At 42.1% G+C, this 17,238-nt stretch overlaps 1 protein-coding gene across 2 annotated transcripts in view; it reads left to right on the forward strand.

Annotated features, from left to right (window-relative positions):
- LOC132104426 (gamma-aminobutyric acid type B receptor subunit 1-like) overlaps window positions 1-14,543 on the forward strand; it is a 127,214-nt gene extending 112,671 nt beyond the window's left edge. For both annotated transcript variants that reach the window (XM_059509892.1, XM_059509893.1), the window contains exons 21-24: window positions 387-514; window positions 10,886-11,014; window positions 12,012-12,155; window positions 13,788-14,543. In XM_059509892.1, coding sequence (XP_059365875.1) covers window positions 387-514; window positions 10,886-11,014; window positions 12,012-12,155; window positions 13,788-14,072 — 686 coding nt within the window. In that variant the 3' untranslated portion in view covers window positions 14,073-14,543. The remainder of the gene's footprint in view (window positions 1-386; window positions 515-10,885; window positions 11,015-12,011; window positions 12,156-13,787) is intronic.
- Window positions 14,544-17,238: the final 2,695 nt, after the last annotated feature.

Raw genomic sequence — 17,238 nt, forward strand, 5'->3', positions numbered from 1 at the left:
ATGTAATTTATTCCTGTGCTGTGCAACTGTATTTCCAGTCTTCAGTGTCACATGATCCTTCAGAAATCAGTCTAATATGATTATTTGCTGCTCAAGAAACATTTTTATTATTATCAATGTTGAACTGAAATAGTAAAAAAAAACACATAAATAGTAGAAAACATGTAAATAGATTTTGATCAATTTGAAGAAAAAAAGGGTTTATTCCTTAAACAATATAATCTCACTGGCTCCAGTCTTTTTAATAGTAGTTTAATAGTTAACAAATATATTAATTTATTAATATCAGTAGTGAGTGTTGAGGTGATTTGAGAAGGAACAATGATGAGGACAGTAAGGTTGTTTAGAAACCTGTTCATTATTTTTGTCTCGGTTTTGTCTTGTAGGTGTCGTTTATGGCTATAAGGGTTTGCTGCTGCTTCTTGGGATTTTTCTGGCTTATGAAACGAAATCTGTCTCCACTGAAAAAATAAACGATCACCGAGCTGTTGGGATGGCCATCTACAACGTCTCTGTGAGTCTTTTCATCTTTTTATACTTGTCCCTCTGGACATTTTAAAGAGTGCCTTGGGTGACATTTGAAATGTCAGTTGTCACCCAAATATTGTCCAATTAAAAGGTAGAACTGTTCGGCTGACATGACTGAAATAGCACCGCAGAGGTTTTCTTCCTTTCGTTGCTCAAGTGTAGTTGGGAGTTGGCTTGTGAATTGGACGCAGTGTCCATCTATAGCTTTTGTGTGTCACAACACACTCATAAGCAGGAAGAACATGCCTAGAGCTCTTCAGTGTGGCTCTGCTAGATTTGATGGAAGTGAAGTGTCTGAGCCTGCCATCTCGAATGCTGTCCAGGGACCCAGAGATTTCCAGGGGACAGGGAAAAGGGGGGAAAGAGAGCTTCCCCTTATCATCAGGAATAAGCTTGCACGTCAGTTCGACTAGACTGGAGCTCTTAAGTAGTTCAAAACTAAAGTAAAGTGGTCCCTCAGTAATGTTGAAAGTTGTTTGTTTTTGCACATCATCTCGTCTGTTCCACTTTAGCATTTCAGTGCCGCCCCACGGCTCACAAGTCATGAAAGCAGCACGTACCACGCTGATAACACACTCAATGTGGAGGCTAAATACACAGGAATCTCATTTCATTTGCCATAAAGACTTCTGGTCTGTTTTCTGTGGCGAAGGTTGATTGGAAATAAAGCACAAAGCTTTTGTCCATCAGCTTTTTCATTGTAAGCTTTTAATTTGAAGCAGTGTGTTTCTCTTCATCTCGCCCTCTGAGGATTAACTGTTATACACTGAACCCTTTTTTAGCTCAAATTGAGGGAGAGACTTTAGATCAGCAAGGGGCCGTATTTGCATTTTAATCTTTTCTTCTCTCACTCTCTTTTTTCGAAGTCTCAGGCCGAGTCCTGGCCCTTAGCAAATGCCCATTCTGCTAAAGAAAGGATTTCAGATGCCATCTGCCATGCCATTACGAACTCCATCACTTTTTATAATTTGAGCTAATAAAGATGAGAGCCCTCCTGTTCACAGCAAACTGATAAGATTTATGGAATTCACTTTCTGAGGACTTGTTTAACACCAGAATCAAGAAATAGAATGGTTTTTGAAATATTACTGATTTTATTTATTTATTTATTGGGAAGCGACCATTTACAGTGTTATACAAAAATGTTTCCATTTGATGTTCCATAGATAGCCAGTGGCTAATCTTTATCTGCAGTCCTTTGGCAGGTCACCATTAATAGCCTCCTCTCAGCAAAATAACAGAACAATATCTTTCATATATTTATATGCTCATAATAAATGTGTGAGTTTAAAAGAATAGTGCACCCAGTAATAAGCCTGACGAAATAAACACGGAGTAACAACTTCAATTTAGTTTTTGTCAGCATTTACTAATCCTCAAATTGTTCCAAACCTGTTTTTTTTTATTTTCTTTTTTCTTCAGTTGAACACAAAATAAGATATTTTGAAGACTGTGGGAAACCAAACAGTCCCTGGTCATTAATAACTTCAATTTTATTTAAATTAAACATTTTCCATACTATAGAAGTCAGTTGAGACCAGCACAGGTTTTGTGTACAACACAGGTCTGGAAAAACTTGAGGATGAGTAAATGATGAAAGAATTCTAATTTTTGGGCAAACTATCCATTTAACTGTCATTATATAATCATTTAAAATTTCTCCTTTTTGTGTTCCAAAGAAGAATTGAAAGTCATATGGGTTTGAAATGACATGAGGATGACTAAATAATGACATACTGTAAAATCTGTCATCATTTACTCACCCTCATGTTATTCAGATGCCATATGACTGTCATTCTTCTTTGGAACACAAAAGAAAATATTTTAAGGATTCGCTTGCTGCTCTTTTCCACTCAGGATTCACTTATTGTTTGCATTATTTATCATGGCCAAGCATTTTATCACTATGGTCATCATTACTGCTCTGTCATGGAGTGATTCAGATGGGCTCTGTGAAAGCTGTAGGCTACTGCTGTGAGTCCAGCTGTAAACTGCTCTGATTTACAGAGACTGCTTGCACTTTTTGCCCTGTCCAAATAACTAATGACCCTGCAAAAAAAGATCACCTCTGTTTATGCCAGACAACATTTTCTTTTTGCTGGCCTGGATAAGATTTTCCTGGGTTTGTGAGAAATGACTGACTGAGGATCAATATTTATTGCTTCATGCTTCTTTCTCTCTAGGCTTCTGTTCTCCCTGCCTCTACCTTCAGAAGAAGTGTTTTCTTTTAGTTATATAAACATCACATTATAAATGATCTTGTGAATATATTAGTATGTCTTAATAATGTATTTATATAAAAAAAAAAGCTATTTTTTATCACCAAATCATAATTTAAGAATTTAGAACAGTGGTTCAGAAACATAGTATTTCAGAAGATACGACAGAACCCTCTTTTGATATTTGTTATTTTAGTATTATTTATGTACTGTTGTAGTATATATTATTATGTTAGATTAGCTTTTACTATATGTATTAGTAGGGGTGTCCCCAAATAGTCCACGATTCGATGCTTCGATTCGTGGAGCCTGATTCGATTACCAATCTCACAGTTGAATATTCGTGGGCTGTTATGATTATGCCGTTTTGACGATATGTAGGCGCTCACGTAGAACTTGCGGTTCTCTTACGAGAGCTCTCTCTTACTGCGTCTTAGCTAAGACGCTACGGGAAAAGTCTCTTTTCACGAAATACTGAAGCAAAAAATTATCCTTAATTTATCCTTAATCCTTAAAAAAGACGGCTCGTTCGCTCATTGGCTTGTTCTGCGGCAACTGCACAGCCTATCGAGCGCAGGCTGATGCAACATCAGACCAATAAGGGCGCTTCGCGCCCTTCTTGCCACTTCCGGCCGAAACGGGTGTGGCCCAACCTATAAAAGGAGCTCGAAAAGGCTGACTCACCTGATTTTTCATCTCTTCAGCGAAGCTCACGCATCGCTGGATCACGGAGGAAGCAAGCGCCGTCTGAGAAGCATATCAGCGGGACGAGCCATTCTGAAGCTGCTGGCCTTCGCCGCCTTCCACTGCCGTTCCTGCTGCGCTGTCCTGCGCCTATATCCTTTCAATTCTGTTATATCCACTGTTCTTTATGTGTGTGTGTGTTCGCTCTGCGACACACACTCGTAAAAGAGCTCGTGTCTTTTTTAAGATGCCTTCCTGCGGCTCGTCAGAGCCCCACTCAGCGAGGGAATCCGGTACGTCATCTGTGTCTCCTTCCTGGGTGAAGATCATGCAGCGCTCGCACTCGCTGACGGCGGATGCCCTCACTGCGAGCTGTTGCCATGGTGACTCTGAGGACTCGCCTGGCCTTTTTCTCTGAGCCTGCATTCTCCGCTGTGCTGAGGCGCCGTAAAAGCGTCGCTTCCAGCGGATTCCGGAACTTTAGCTCAACCGAGCTCGCCGGTTCGCCCTGCTTCACCGGCCCCCCCTGCATCGCTTCCCGGTGGGCAGCGGCCGCTGTTTGCCAGCGGGTCATCCGAGGAAGTCGATCTCAGGGCCGCGTCGGGGGAAGAGGACACGCGCTCTCTGCTAGCTTCGGGCAGTGAGGGCTGGGCGAGCTCTGAGGATCTCGCGCCTTCTGCTCAGAAGCCCAGCAGACGAGCTGACATCGAGAAGGAGCCAGGGCGAGTGCTTGTTTTGGCCGCGACGAGTCTCGGCCGCGAGTGGTCTGCACCAGCCTGCCTCATTTCTTCCTGAGCTTCACGAAGAGGTGGCGAAGGCTTGGTACGCTCCATATTCAGCGCAAACTCGTTCGTCTGTCTCACTAGCATTCTCCACACTGGATGATGCTAAAAACAGGAACGACGCACCTTTGTCCGCCCTCTGCTGGACGGCGGCAAAAGCGGTGTTGCCATCTAAAGCCTGCTGTGTGACGCTGCTGGCTGCACTACTCGCGATGGCTGCTTCATCGAAGCGCAGGTGTACGAGTTCCGCTGTGGCCGGGCTCTCACCTTAGCGCGCCGCTGTTTCAGTTCCAGAGACTGTGACTGTTTCAGCGTCTTTTGCAATGCGCAAGCCTGTACGGTTGCCCGCTTGCCTGTACACAAAAACCGTTATCACGGCTACCCAGATATTTCCCGAAAAAGGTGTAATTTCTGGTGTCCCGACCACGGCCGATGGTGCTATAAATGTAGTGACGATGCCCACTGCCCAGTGCCCATCTCCGCATATAAGCACAGCCCTTCACACAGGGCTCGCGCCCATAAAAGCAACTCAAGTCGATCGCGCACACTGCATAGTAAGCGTGCACACCCCTCAGTGCACACAATTACTATGTCACACGCGTCATGTGGTTTCTGTAAAAACGAAACCCGTGCACGCTCGTCCGGCCACGGCCGATGGTGCTATAAATGCAGTGACGATGCCCACTCCTCAGTGCCCATCTCCACATGTAAGCACAGCCCTGCACACAGGGCTCGCGCACATAAGATCGACACAGATCGGTCGAGCGCGCCGCATAGTAAACGTGCCCACTCCCCAGTGCCCACATACACTATGTCACATACAGCGCGTGGCTTCTGTAAAAACGAGGCCCGTGCACATACGCTCTGCACAGGCAGACAGCGAGTTGAAAGTGGTAAATGTGCACATATGCAGCCCACAGTTACTCGCAGACATATCGAGTCCCACGGGACATGCTCAGCCTTCCCCCAGTCGGTTAAGCACCGGGACGGGGTCGAGGAGGAGCGATCTGCCCGCTGTGATCAGCGCGCTCCCCGCCTCAAATGCGCAGCACATCCGAGCGCCGCCGTTGCCCAGTCAACAGAGCACGCTTCGCATCCAGCCCTTAGCCATTCATGCAGATGCATGGTCAGCACTTCCAGGGGTTTCGGATTGGGTGCTAGGCATTATAAAGAGAGGCTACTCGCTACGGTCAAAACAGAAGTAGCACACATACTTCGGGCTGAAATATCAAAACTGTTGAGCAAAGGGGCTGTAGAGCCTGTGTCTCAAGCTCAAAGCGAGGGGGGGCTGTACAGCAAATACTTTCTGGAGCCCTAGAGAGACGGGGGTCTCAGGCCCATACTGGATCTAAGACAGCTGAACAAGGCATTGATGAAACGCAGTTTCAAAATGCTTACGACCAGGAAGCTCCTCGCGCAGATTCGCAGAGGGGACTGGTTCATGTCAATAGTTCTGAAGGACGCGTATTTTCAAATACAGATAGCGTCAAACCACAGGCGATATTTGAGATTCGCCTTCGAGGGCCAGGCATACCAGTTTACAGTCCTGCCGTTCGGCTTGTCCGTGGCTCCTCGTACGTTTACGAGGTGCATGGATGCAGCGCTCGCTCCTCCCAGACTCAGAGGCATGCGAGTGCTGAATTATTTGGACGACTGGCTGGTTCTGGCCCGATCACGAGCGGAGCTCGTGGACCAAAGGGCCGTTTTACTCGATCACCTCGAGAAGCTCTGCCTCAGTGTCAATTAGGCGAAGAGTTCGCTGAACCCCAGTCAGACGATTCTGTTTCTGGGTATAGTTCTGAACTCGTGTTCCATGACGGCGCGGCTGTCACCACAGCGCGTGATGGGCATTCAGCACGCAGTGAGTTCTTTCCGCTGCGGCGCGACCGTGTCGCTCAAACACTGTCAGAAGATGCTGGGCCTCATGGCCTCAGCATCTCCGGCTCTGCAGCTGGGCCTGCTCCGCATGCGCCCCCTGCAGTTCTGGCTGAAGACGCTGGTGCCGCGCAGAGCGTGGGCGTCTGGCCGGCTGCATCTCAAGGTCAATCAGAGCTGTGTCACAGCTCTGGCACGTTGGACAGCGAACGGCTGGTACCGATCAGGTGTAAGCCTGGGGACTTCCCCGAATGTGAAGATGGTGTCGACGGACGCCTCCACTTCGGGATGGCGAGCGCTGCTCGAGGGCAGACCGTCCTTTGGCCTGGGCTACAGAATCTGGGTCCAGACAGGCTGTCCAGAGGCAATGTTCCTACGGGCGATTGGTCTCTACACCCGCAAACAGTCCGGCTGTTGTGGGAGAGATTTGGCAGGGCGGAGGTGGACCTCTTCGCGTCCCACAAAAACGCTCACTGCCCTGCGTTCTTTTCCAAGAACGAAAGCGCGCTGTCACGGGAATGGCCGTGCTGCCCGCTTTATGCTTTCCCTCCCGTCTCCCTCCTTCCGCAGGTGATAGAACGGGTGAGAGAAACGAGATGTTCAATACTGCTTGTAGCACCTCTTTGGAAGAACCAACCATGGTTCCCAGATTTGATGCAGTTAGCAGATGTCGCCCCGTGGCCAGTACCGTTGAGGAGGGACCTCCTCTCGCAGGCCAGGGGCCCGATTTGGCACCCTCAACCGGAGTTGTGGTCCCTCCATGTGTGGGCGCTCAACGGTTACCCACTGATCTCACAGTGGGAGTGCTGAATACCATCACTCAGGCTAGAGCTCCGTCGACACAACGTCTGTATGCCTCGAAGTGGTCGGTGTTCTCCAGCTGGTGCACAGCTCGAGGATATTTACCCCTTAGTTGTGAGGTGACGGAGGTTCTCTCCTTCCTACATATGTGGGACCTCGCGGCGGTTTTGGAGGCCATGAAGGGTCCCCCTTCTGAGCCTATCGAATCGGCATTTGTCACCTTCAGCATCTGTCGTTCAAGACAGTATTCTTGTTGGCTCTCGCTTCGGTGAAGCGTGTGGGTGATTTGCACGCGCTCTCGGTGAGCCAGTCGTGCTTGGAGTTTGGGCCTAATGACTCATGGGTCATACTCAAACCTAGGCACGGTTATGTGCCGAAATCCCTCAACACGCCGTTTCGGGCTCAGGTTATTGCCCTGTCTGCCCTGCCGGTGTCAGGAGAGGATAGAGACTCGAGTCTCTTTTGCCCTGTCAGGGTTTTAAGAGCTTATGTGTCTCGCTCTGCTGCCTTTCGGCAGACGGAGCAGCTGTTTGTCTCGTTCGGTGGACGTTCCAAGGGAATGGCTGTTTCGAGACAGACTCTATCCAGATTAATAGTTGACGCCATAGCATTAGCTTACGCTTCCAGGGGCCTTCAGTACCTGTTGGGCGTCAGAGCACACTCCACAAGAGGCGTCGCCTCATCGTGGGCGTGGTCTACTGGGATCTCCTTGCAGGATATATGTATGGCGGCAGGTTGGGCCTCGCCGTTTACATTTATCAGGTTCTATAACCTGGAGGTTCCGGCCTTGCAAGCAAGACTGCTGTCGGTATAGTCGAATCAGGGCCCTGAGGGGAATTCTGAGTTCATGCGCGCTATGCGCTGCCGACTGTTATATGGGCAGTATTGCGTAAGACCCGCATTGCCACATTGGTCAGGCTTTGCCTCGGCTGTGTGATGTCATATTGCCACATCTACGGATGCTGCTAGATATGGGACGGAGGGCTTTCCCCCTTTTCTGTCCTGGACTCTCTGTGAGTCCCTCAGGTGACTGTGCACTGTAAATCCTGGGCGTTGCTTCAGGTTTATTGGTGTGTGATCCCTGCGCGCACGGCATTTTTCATTGGGTTCCCGTAGCGTCTTAGCTAAGACGCAGTACGAGAGAGCTCTCGTAAGAGAACGTACTCGGTCACTAAACGTAACCTCGGTTCTCTCTAGAAGAGCGAACGAGTACTGCGTTCTCTGCCGTGCGCACTATTCACTCTGGTTCGCTTCGGCGATGAAATAAATCAGGTGAGTCAGCCTTTTCGAGCTCCTTTTATAGGTTGGGCCACACCCGTTTCGGCGGGAAGTGGCAAGAAGGGCGCGAAGCGCCCTTATTGGTCTGATGTTGCATCAGCCTGCGCTCGATAGGCTGTGCAGTTGCCGCAGAACAAGCCAATGAGCGAACAAGCCGTCTCGCCTATGGCTGTGTACTGCTGCAAATGCGCTTTACAAAAATACAAAATTAAGGATAATTTTTTGCTTCAGTATTTTGTGAAAAGAGACTTTTCCCGTAGCGTCTTAGCTAAGACGCAGTACTCGTTCGCTCTTCTAGAGAGAACCGAGGTTACGTTTAGTAACTGAGTATGTTTTCTCCCAATGAGTTAATATGAAGCCTATTATGATAAAGCCGTGAATAAGAATCTGAAAAGAAAGAAGCTTCAAATTAATATTTTAAAGTGCGTGAATAAATCCAGCCATGCCTATAGATTTATGTTTCACTTCCATAATCCGTGAACGACAGAGAAGCATCTTGGAGGCAGGGATTTCAAACTTTACCAAGACTCAAACTGACACAGGCAGAGACTGGATGTTTTCGAACAGGAAATGTACAAGTGATTTTAAAACATTTCAGCCGGTGTATATATATCGTGGATATATTATTTACTTGATATAAAATGCGTTTGGTTGAGTAAAGTGCTTCATTATAGTGCTATGGTGATTATCTCTTCAGCGCACAGCGTGAGCAGGACAAACAACAAAGCAGAACATTAATAACTGACTGGACTGTCACATCCATACCATGAGAACACCATTATAATAAAACGCTGTGAATTTGTTGAGTTTAGCTGCTGTGTTTCTGCACATTGTTTCTTGAAGAACGCATCCAAAATGAGTTCATTCAGAGCCACGCAGATATGTTCATGTGCATTTGGGCTCTTTTTGCAGACAGCATATAAGTCCTAATATTAATGTTATGTTGTATAAATAACGAAGCATATTCTACATTAAATTATGAGTTTAAACCTATTGATTAAAAACTTGCTATCAAATGTTCACTCTACTGGTCATCTTCAGCGCACACAGCTCAAAACAGAAATGCAGAACATTAATAACTACTGTCATATAGTCTAACTTTATAATGAGAGCACTATTGTAAAAATTGTGAATTGTTAGGGTTTCGCTGACGTTTAGTGTTAACTATCTTTTAATCAAAACATATAAACATTATTTACCCCGTTTGTATCTGCAAGACATTTGTTACACATTTTTCCTGTGTGTTAACACCAGTAATTATGGCTGTCGAATGTCTGACTTGACTCAATGTATTTTGCCCCGCCCCCAACCATATGATTCGACTATTAGTCAAATATCAGCAAGATTCGAAAATTCCGATTCAACAATGAAAATCCTTAGTCGGGGACACCCCTATAGATTAGTGCTGGGCAACGATTACATTTTCACAATTAATCGCATGGTTTTTCTATGATTAATCGCAATTTATCACATAGTTATGTGCAAAATTCAATAATGAATTTTCATTGCTTATGATGCATGATGATGCCCATCCCAAACCAAAACAGTACTGATCAGCATCCCACCCCACCTGTAACCCATGATTTGTCTGAATGTGTATTCAGAGCCAGTGAGCAACGGACCTTCAAAATAATAATAATAATACAAATTGCATTAACGTGCAATAAATTAATTGTCGCGTTAATAATGTGTAAACTTGCCCAGCCCTAATATATATATATAATACATATATAATACATATATAAATAGATTTTGTTTTATATTTCCACTTTGCTTTAATTTATTTTAATTTTAGTTTTAGTCATTTTAGTACTTCAAATAAATATGTTTTTATTTCAGTTAGTTGCGAAGGCAACATTTCTAGTTTTTAAAGAGGTAATATGGTACGATTTAAATTTTTCCTTTCTCTTTGGAATGTTACAAGCTCTTGATGCATAAAGAAGATCTGTAAAGTTGCAAAGACTAAAGTCTCAAATCCAAAGAGATATTTTTTATAAAAGTTAAGACTCATCCCATCACTCAATTCCCTGTTTTCCTGTCCTGTCTACCCCCTTGTCATATTGTATGTATGTATGTATGTGATGATTGTGGTTGCCACAAGCCCAACGAACGCTCCTTCGTAGAATCCACCAGCCGCGCCAATCACAAGCCGGCCTCCGCTCACTCAAGGCCATGGTGTGTGACGCTGAGAAAGCAAAACTACTTGGTTTGGTCTTCCAAAAGAGGAAACGACTAGAAATCATTTCTATATCATGTTTATAAACACGTTTATAATGGGGTTTAATGTTTATGTCTCGTTGCTCCAGCCGGAAAGGGCATCACAATATGTTCAGGGGCATAACATTTCCATCACACCCTTGAGGTATTTGGCCAATCACAACGCACTGGATAGCTGACCAATCACCGCACACCTCATTTTCAGGCCGACGAGCTTTGTAAAAATGTACATGTTTCAGAAGGCTGATATAGAGGAGAAACAATAGTGTACATTATGTGGAAAAGAATTTTTTTTTTAACCTTAAACTGCATAAACACATTTCATTAAACCTAACTTTTTAATTTTATTTTATTTCAAAATTAACAAACTATTTAGTTTCATTTTACTTAACAATAACAACACTGTTGGACTTTGTCAATACACAAATTAAAGAAATGGGCGTGAAAAATGTTTGTAAGTAAAGAAACACCTGTACATGTGACCGTTTGTCTCTCTTTCAGGTGTTGTGTATGATAACGGCTCCCGTCACCATGATTCTGTCGTCTAAGCAGGACGCCTCGTTCGCCTTCGCCTCGCTGGCCATCATCTTCTCCGTCTACATCACTCTGGTTGTGCTCTTCGTCCCTAAGGTACAACAGTAGATCATTTTCTCAAAACAAGAAAGAGAAGCAATGTAAATATTGTATTACAGTGATGAATATTAATGATGGATAACTAGAGTAGGGGTAAATGTGTGACATGCATCTCTCTCAGCGGTCTGTTCGTGAAATCTTAAAGCGCGCTGAGTGACGATGTTATGGAGATGTGGTGTAATCAGTGTCATCAGAGGAGACCGGTGTTATTACACATCTCTGGAGAATATGAAAGAGATGAAAGACATTAAGTGCTTTTATACAACAGCCAATAGGAGCAGTTATATATACAGAAATGAGCCACGTTGTACAGTATACACCCAGATCAGTGTTATTTTATTATTATTTTTATACTAATACAGTTTTTATTAATATTTCGAATTGGATTTTATTTTTATATTTTCATCATTTCAAATTTGTTTAATTTTAGCAATTTTGTTATGTAATTTTTATGTTTAATTTTTTATTTCTTATGTTTCCATATATTTCAAGTTAGTAACTTTAGTGGTTCATCTAATTAGTTCCCAAAACAACATTTCTAATTTTCGTTGTAAGTTTTTCATCTAAAATTTATATTTGATTTTATTTCAGCTTTAATTCAGTTAACAAAAATGTTTTAATAGTTTTAGTTTTAGTTAATAATGACCCACAATGTATCCCACAATGCACTTTACCCATCCATTTTCAGCCTGAAGAATGAATCCAAGCAATATCAAACACCATTTTTAACCAGGCTATTATAAGACTTAAGAGCAAAAATGGATAAAAATGTTCATTTCCAGCATGATAACCCTTATGACTTGATGAATACAGAGGAATTTTATTTGAAATCATAATTGCTCACTGTTTTGCCTACTATTTTTGCCTACTGCTTACCTTTCACATACTATTTAAAAAAATAGTACATAGAAGACTATGCATTCTCATATATTGTGTCAACATGAATCTTGTCTGTTGTTATACCTAGTGTGGTGTGTTTGTGTGCTTGATGCAGATGCGGAGGCTTATCACTCGTGGTGAGTGGCAGTCAGACCAGCAGGAGACCATGAAGACCGGCTCATCCACAAACAACAACGATGAAGAGAAATCCCGCCAGCTGGAGAGAGAGAACAAAGAGCTGCAGAAGATCATCCAGGAGGTTCTGTGTCAGCTTCACTTTGTCCGGCATGCTGTTGAGGATGTCTCATACTAAGATAGAGCACATTTCAGAACTGAATTGAGAATGCATTTTTTATTTTATTTGGAATGTGAGTTGGGATAGTAACAGAATGCAGATTTGCACTTGTTAAAGAAATAAAAATTCAAGGGAAATCATACATATAACTACTGTAGATGTAGTTTTCAGCAATACATTTTATTATATAGCTATACATATTATTCATTGTAATTGTATGGACCAGTGGAAGATGACTTCATTTTCTATGTATATAACTGATGCTCTTGTAAAAATCAGTGTAATAATGTATGCCACTAAGAACCAGGAAATTGAATTCACGATTGCCTTAATCTGAAAGTAAAAATACCAAACACAGTTTACAGTGATTTGTCTCTGCCTCAGAAATGTAACACTGAGATTTGATTTAGACAGGGTAATACACGTAATAATGGGATAAATTGGATTTTGTGGATGGAAAACCTTAAGATATGGTGACAATCATCAGAATGTTATCATATGAGAATATGTGACCCTGGACCACAAAACCAGACTCAAGACGCTGGGGTATATTTTTAGCAATAGACAGAAAAACATTCAAAATTATTGATGTTTCTTCTATGCCAAAAATCATTAGGATATTAAGTAAAGATAATGTTCCATGAATATATTTTGTACATTTCCTACTGTAAATATATTAAAACTTATTTTTCGATTAGTAATATGCATTGTTAACAACTTCATTTGGACAACTTTAAAGGCGATTTATATTTTTGAACCCACAGATTACAGATTTTCAACTATTTGTATCTCGGCCAAATATTGTCTGATCCTAACAAAAAAAAGAAAAAAGCTTTTATTTAGCTTTCAGATGATGTATGTGACCCTTGTGACTGGTTTTGTGGTCTAGGGTCACATATGGCTTCCAAAAATATACTCTATTTATTAATTGCAGTATATTATACAGTATATTTAATATATTTATTTAATTTTATTTTCAGGAAATGTAACAATAATTGCCATTTGACAAGGACTAAAAAAATCTCTCCAGAATTAATGGACCATGGAATTTATGACTCGAGCAGTAAAAGCTCATTAGATTATATGGATTCCATTTATTAATGATTTGATGTAAAAATATATTTTATAAGTGATCTATAAACTTTTTAGGTAACTTTGCTGTGTTAATTGAAACTTATTTTAATTCAGTTAGTTGCCCTCTTTTAGTTCTTTTACTTTATTCCAGTTTTATTTAACGCACGGAAATGATTTTTAATAGTTTTAGTTTTAGTTAACAATAGCAACCCTAAAAGGAAATTCCCCTTTGTGTGACTGAAATTTCTTTGAATTGTGATTTAGCGAAATCCTCTTCCAGTCTTTCCAGTTCAGCCTCCTGTAGGTTGTGTGGCCAGTTCTATTCAAACTGAGCTTCAAAGGGAGCTCATTCTTAAATTCTCCCCTATCCTGTTGTCTGATGCTAAATGTCATGAGAGCCGTGGCAGATTTTTGCGTTTACTTTCTTCTTCCTTTTCTAAGTGGTTTTCATATCTGCACAGATAATATTTTTGGCTCAACAGAAACGAGTTTCTCATTTAGCCTCATGTTTTCTGCCAACAGAAAGAAGAACGTGTATCAGAGCTGAGAAACCAGCTGTCAGAGCGCCAGGCCCTGCGCTCCAGGAAACGCCCCACCTCCTCCAGTCAGAACCACAGCTCTCCATCTCTCCCCGCCCCTCAGAACGATCCCAAATCTCTCCTCCCGCCACCAGGATACCCCCTCCCTGCCTCCGACAACCACTCCCTCCCTCCCACCTTCTCCAAGTCCTCCACCCTCTACCAGCCCGACGCCAAGATCAACCGCAACAACTGCCACCCCGGCCGACTGCAGCTCCTCTACAAGTGAACCGCGAGGAACTGGGATCAGATGCTAGTTGGGACTCTGTGAACTGAAAAGGGGGAGAAAAATAAGCTACCTTGATTCGCGGCCTGCAATTTTCCCCATCTATGCCCAGCAGACGGCCATGGTTGTTTCTTTTGTTTCCGACACTTGCTGTGATTCATGGGAGGTTATACACAGGAAGCTTGAGAATCTGGCTTTGATTGCATCATTTCATGTGATCACACATGCTGTGAACTATTACACCATTCAAATGAGAAACCCTCAGCTGATTTTGACTCGGAAAATTGTGGATTAACAATGACAAGCTAAAAACGTCCTTACGAAAAGATCATGAATTACACTAAATGATCCCATTATTCCCTTAAAACACAAATATTTATAAATACATATATTATAATTTTTTTAAACTTTCTTGCTTTGTATTGATGTTTTTATTTCATATTTTCTACCATTCATTCATGTCAGCTAAACACAGGCCCTGACACAGCAAGCTGACGGCCAACATCAGGCCATCATAGAGCATCAATCAGCCTAGTTTTTGTGGTGTGTCCAGAAATGTTGGCGCTAGACCCCATTGAGGGGTTTTGGCCAGTTGGCCTGTTGAATTAATGTCCGTTGGCATCGGCGCTGTCTGTGAGATTGACTCTGATTGGCTGTACGGTTTAACTAACAAGTACCTGAGAATAATAGCAAAAGTCATGAAAGCAAAGAAGCCAAGAAGGCACAGACAGAAGGCTGTATATATATCTTCCCATTTTTTAATCTGGAATTTAAAAAATGATCAACATTAGTCAAATTTAAAATGGCTTTGTTTATGGTTTGTGTGTATGCAGTCCTAATTATGGTTTCTGAATGTTAAATACAGAGTCCTGCAGTCATGGAGCATTATTTTCTCTCATGTTGACACAGGATGTACCTGCTAGTTGGCCATTGGCTGTAGTCGTCGCAGTATGTTCAAGCTCAACTTTTAGCCAAGACGTTCGAAGATGAGGCAACTAGCTTTTACCAGCTTTCGTCACTGCTAGTTCACGTTTGGTGTGTCATGGCCTTAAATTTGAACTCTGAAACTGCATTATAGAGACTGACCGATTCACACACATATTTGGTGAAGTGTCAATCGCGACCACATTTTGATATCATGACATATCTAATTGCAATATTCTGTATGTATCGCAATATTTATCATATAGTAATGTTGCCAACCGTTCGATATGTAATCGCAAATCAGTGTGGTAATGACATTATTTACATTTATTCATTTGGCAAACTCTTTTATCCATTGCATTTTACAGTACATCTGAAGTTTACATTTGATCAGTTTGTGTTCCCTGGGACCTTAGTGTTGCTGGCATCATACTTGAACTGCATTTGATTTCCGAATACTTCATATCCTGTTGTTAATCTACCTATTTTGCAATTTCATCATGAGCCCATAACCATTCTTTCCCTGATGTGCAGATGACAGTATTACGAAATGTATAACAGATTTATAGTTTCTTGTTTTATTAGACCCTTAACCTAAGTTTGAACTCACTTTTTTTTAAGGATTTCTATCTTGCATCTCAGTCATGATACCTCCAATCATGTAATTTGTTGAAGAGAGGTGTGCTATTGCTTTTCTAAGTGACCAGACTTATGATTTTTACCAGGCAGATGATAAATAATGTGTGTAATTGTTTTGTAATAAACCAACCAGAAGTCGTAGGAACTACATAGCAAAGCCCTGCCTACCTGAGATGATTTTGGCATGGACCAAAATAACTTAAAACAAAAAAAAAGTTCTAGCTTCACATTAAATTGAAATGATTAAATGAAATGATGCTGGTTTGCTTATAGCCAGCATTTCTCCCAGAGCATGCTGGGATAATATTATTAGCAGTCACAAGCTGTTGAAGGCATTTGAAGGCTTTGTACAGAGGAGATGTAATTTCATCACAGATTTGGTGGTTTTGTTTTTATTAGATCCCGTGACGCTGAAAGCTGCAGATTGAATCTCCCAGCATTATAATGCAGTTTGCTTCTAAATGGCACCTGCCATATTATATTCGTCACAGGATGCTGCTACACTGTTATGCAAATAACAATAAAATTGCATTGTGCAGCCATCTTTGTTTTGTGTTTGGTAAACAGCAATGATTTTTGAAAAGAGGAATTAGTTCATTAGATTCGCGTGCAATGCGGTACTTTACTTGGACACGCTCAGTCACACACTCATCAGCTGCTTTGTGTCACACTAACCACGTTACATTTCTGATTTAAACGAAAACTGAAAAACTATACAGTACAGTACATGATTTCTAAACAGTATATTGGAACTGTAATTCTCCATGAATAAAATTCCCCCTAAATGACAGTCTTCAATGGTAGCTTTACTCCACAGCTGTGTGACCCTTGTAAACTCTCTTGCATTATCTCGTTGTGTGCAGCTCAGATTCATCAGCAGGCCTGTACAGCAAAGTTTCCCCGGTTTCAGCTGGACTATTTATGATTCATCTCGCCTGCCTCATTTCCTTCTTTGCCGTGGCAAAGTCTCTCTCTCATTTGGAGGTATGGGATGTACAGAAAAAATCCCTACAGGGACTATGAGAGTCATTTGTCTGTTCATAAGTGCTTGTGACAATAGCACATCACTCATTATTTTGAGAACTGTTAATACCTCACAATATTTGAAATGTTGCTGGTTTTGTAAACGTAGGCTGTGTTCAGAAAAGCATGCTCGTATACTACCCTTAATGTAGTATATAGTATGTATGCTGGGTATAGTATATGTATAGTCAGTGTACAGTATCCCACAATGAAAACTTTTGTGCAATAAACATTCAGGGTCTAGGAGGTAAAAGTCCTATTCATTTTCTTGATAGTGGAATTGATTTTTAACAGTAACTTTTAGAGACAGATCTGCTCTGATCATGCTTAATGGTGGAATTGCTTGTGAAAAACTACATTACCCATGACTCTGCAGTGAATCTCCGCCAATTAGAGAATTGCATCAAGTAAATTGGCCAAAAGATCCTATTAAGCAATGCGAATGCTTTCAAGTCTATTTCCCTGCACACTTAAACTACTTAAGTGTTTGTACGTAATATGCATATTTTTTCAATAAAAGTAAAATATATTGTTTCTGTATCTTTAAATCAACAGTCAATATTTCTCCATCTTTTTAAGCCTT

Source organism: Carassius carassius, chromosome 25 (genome assembly GCF_963082965.1).
Source record: "Carassius carassius chromosome 25, fCarCar2.1, whole genome shotgun sequence".
Taxonomy (NCBI): Eukaryota; Metazoa; Chordata; class Actinopteri; order Cypriniformes; family Cyprinidae; genus Carassius; species Carassius carassius.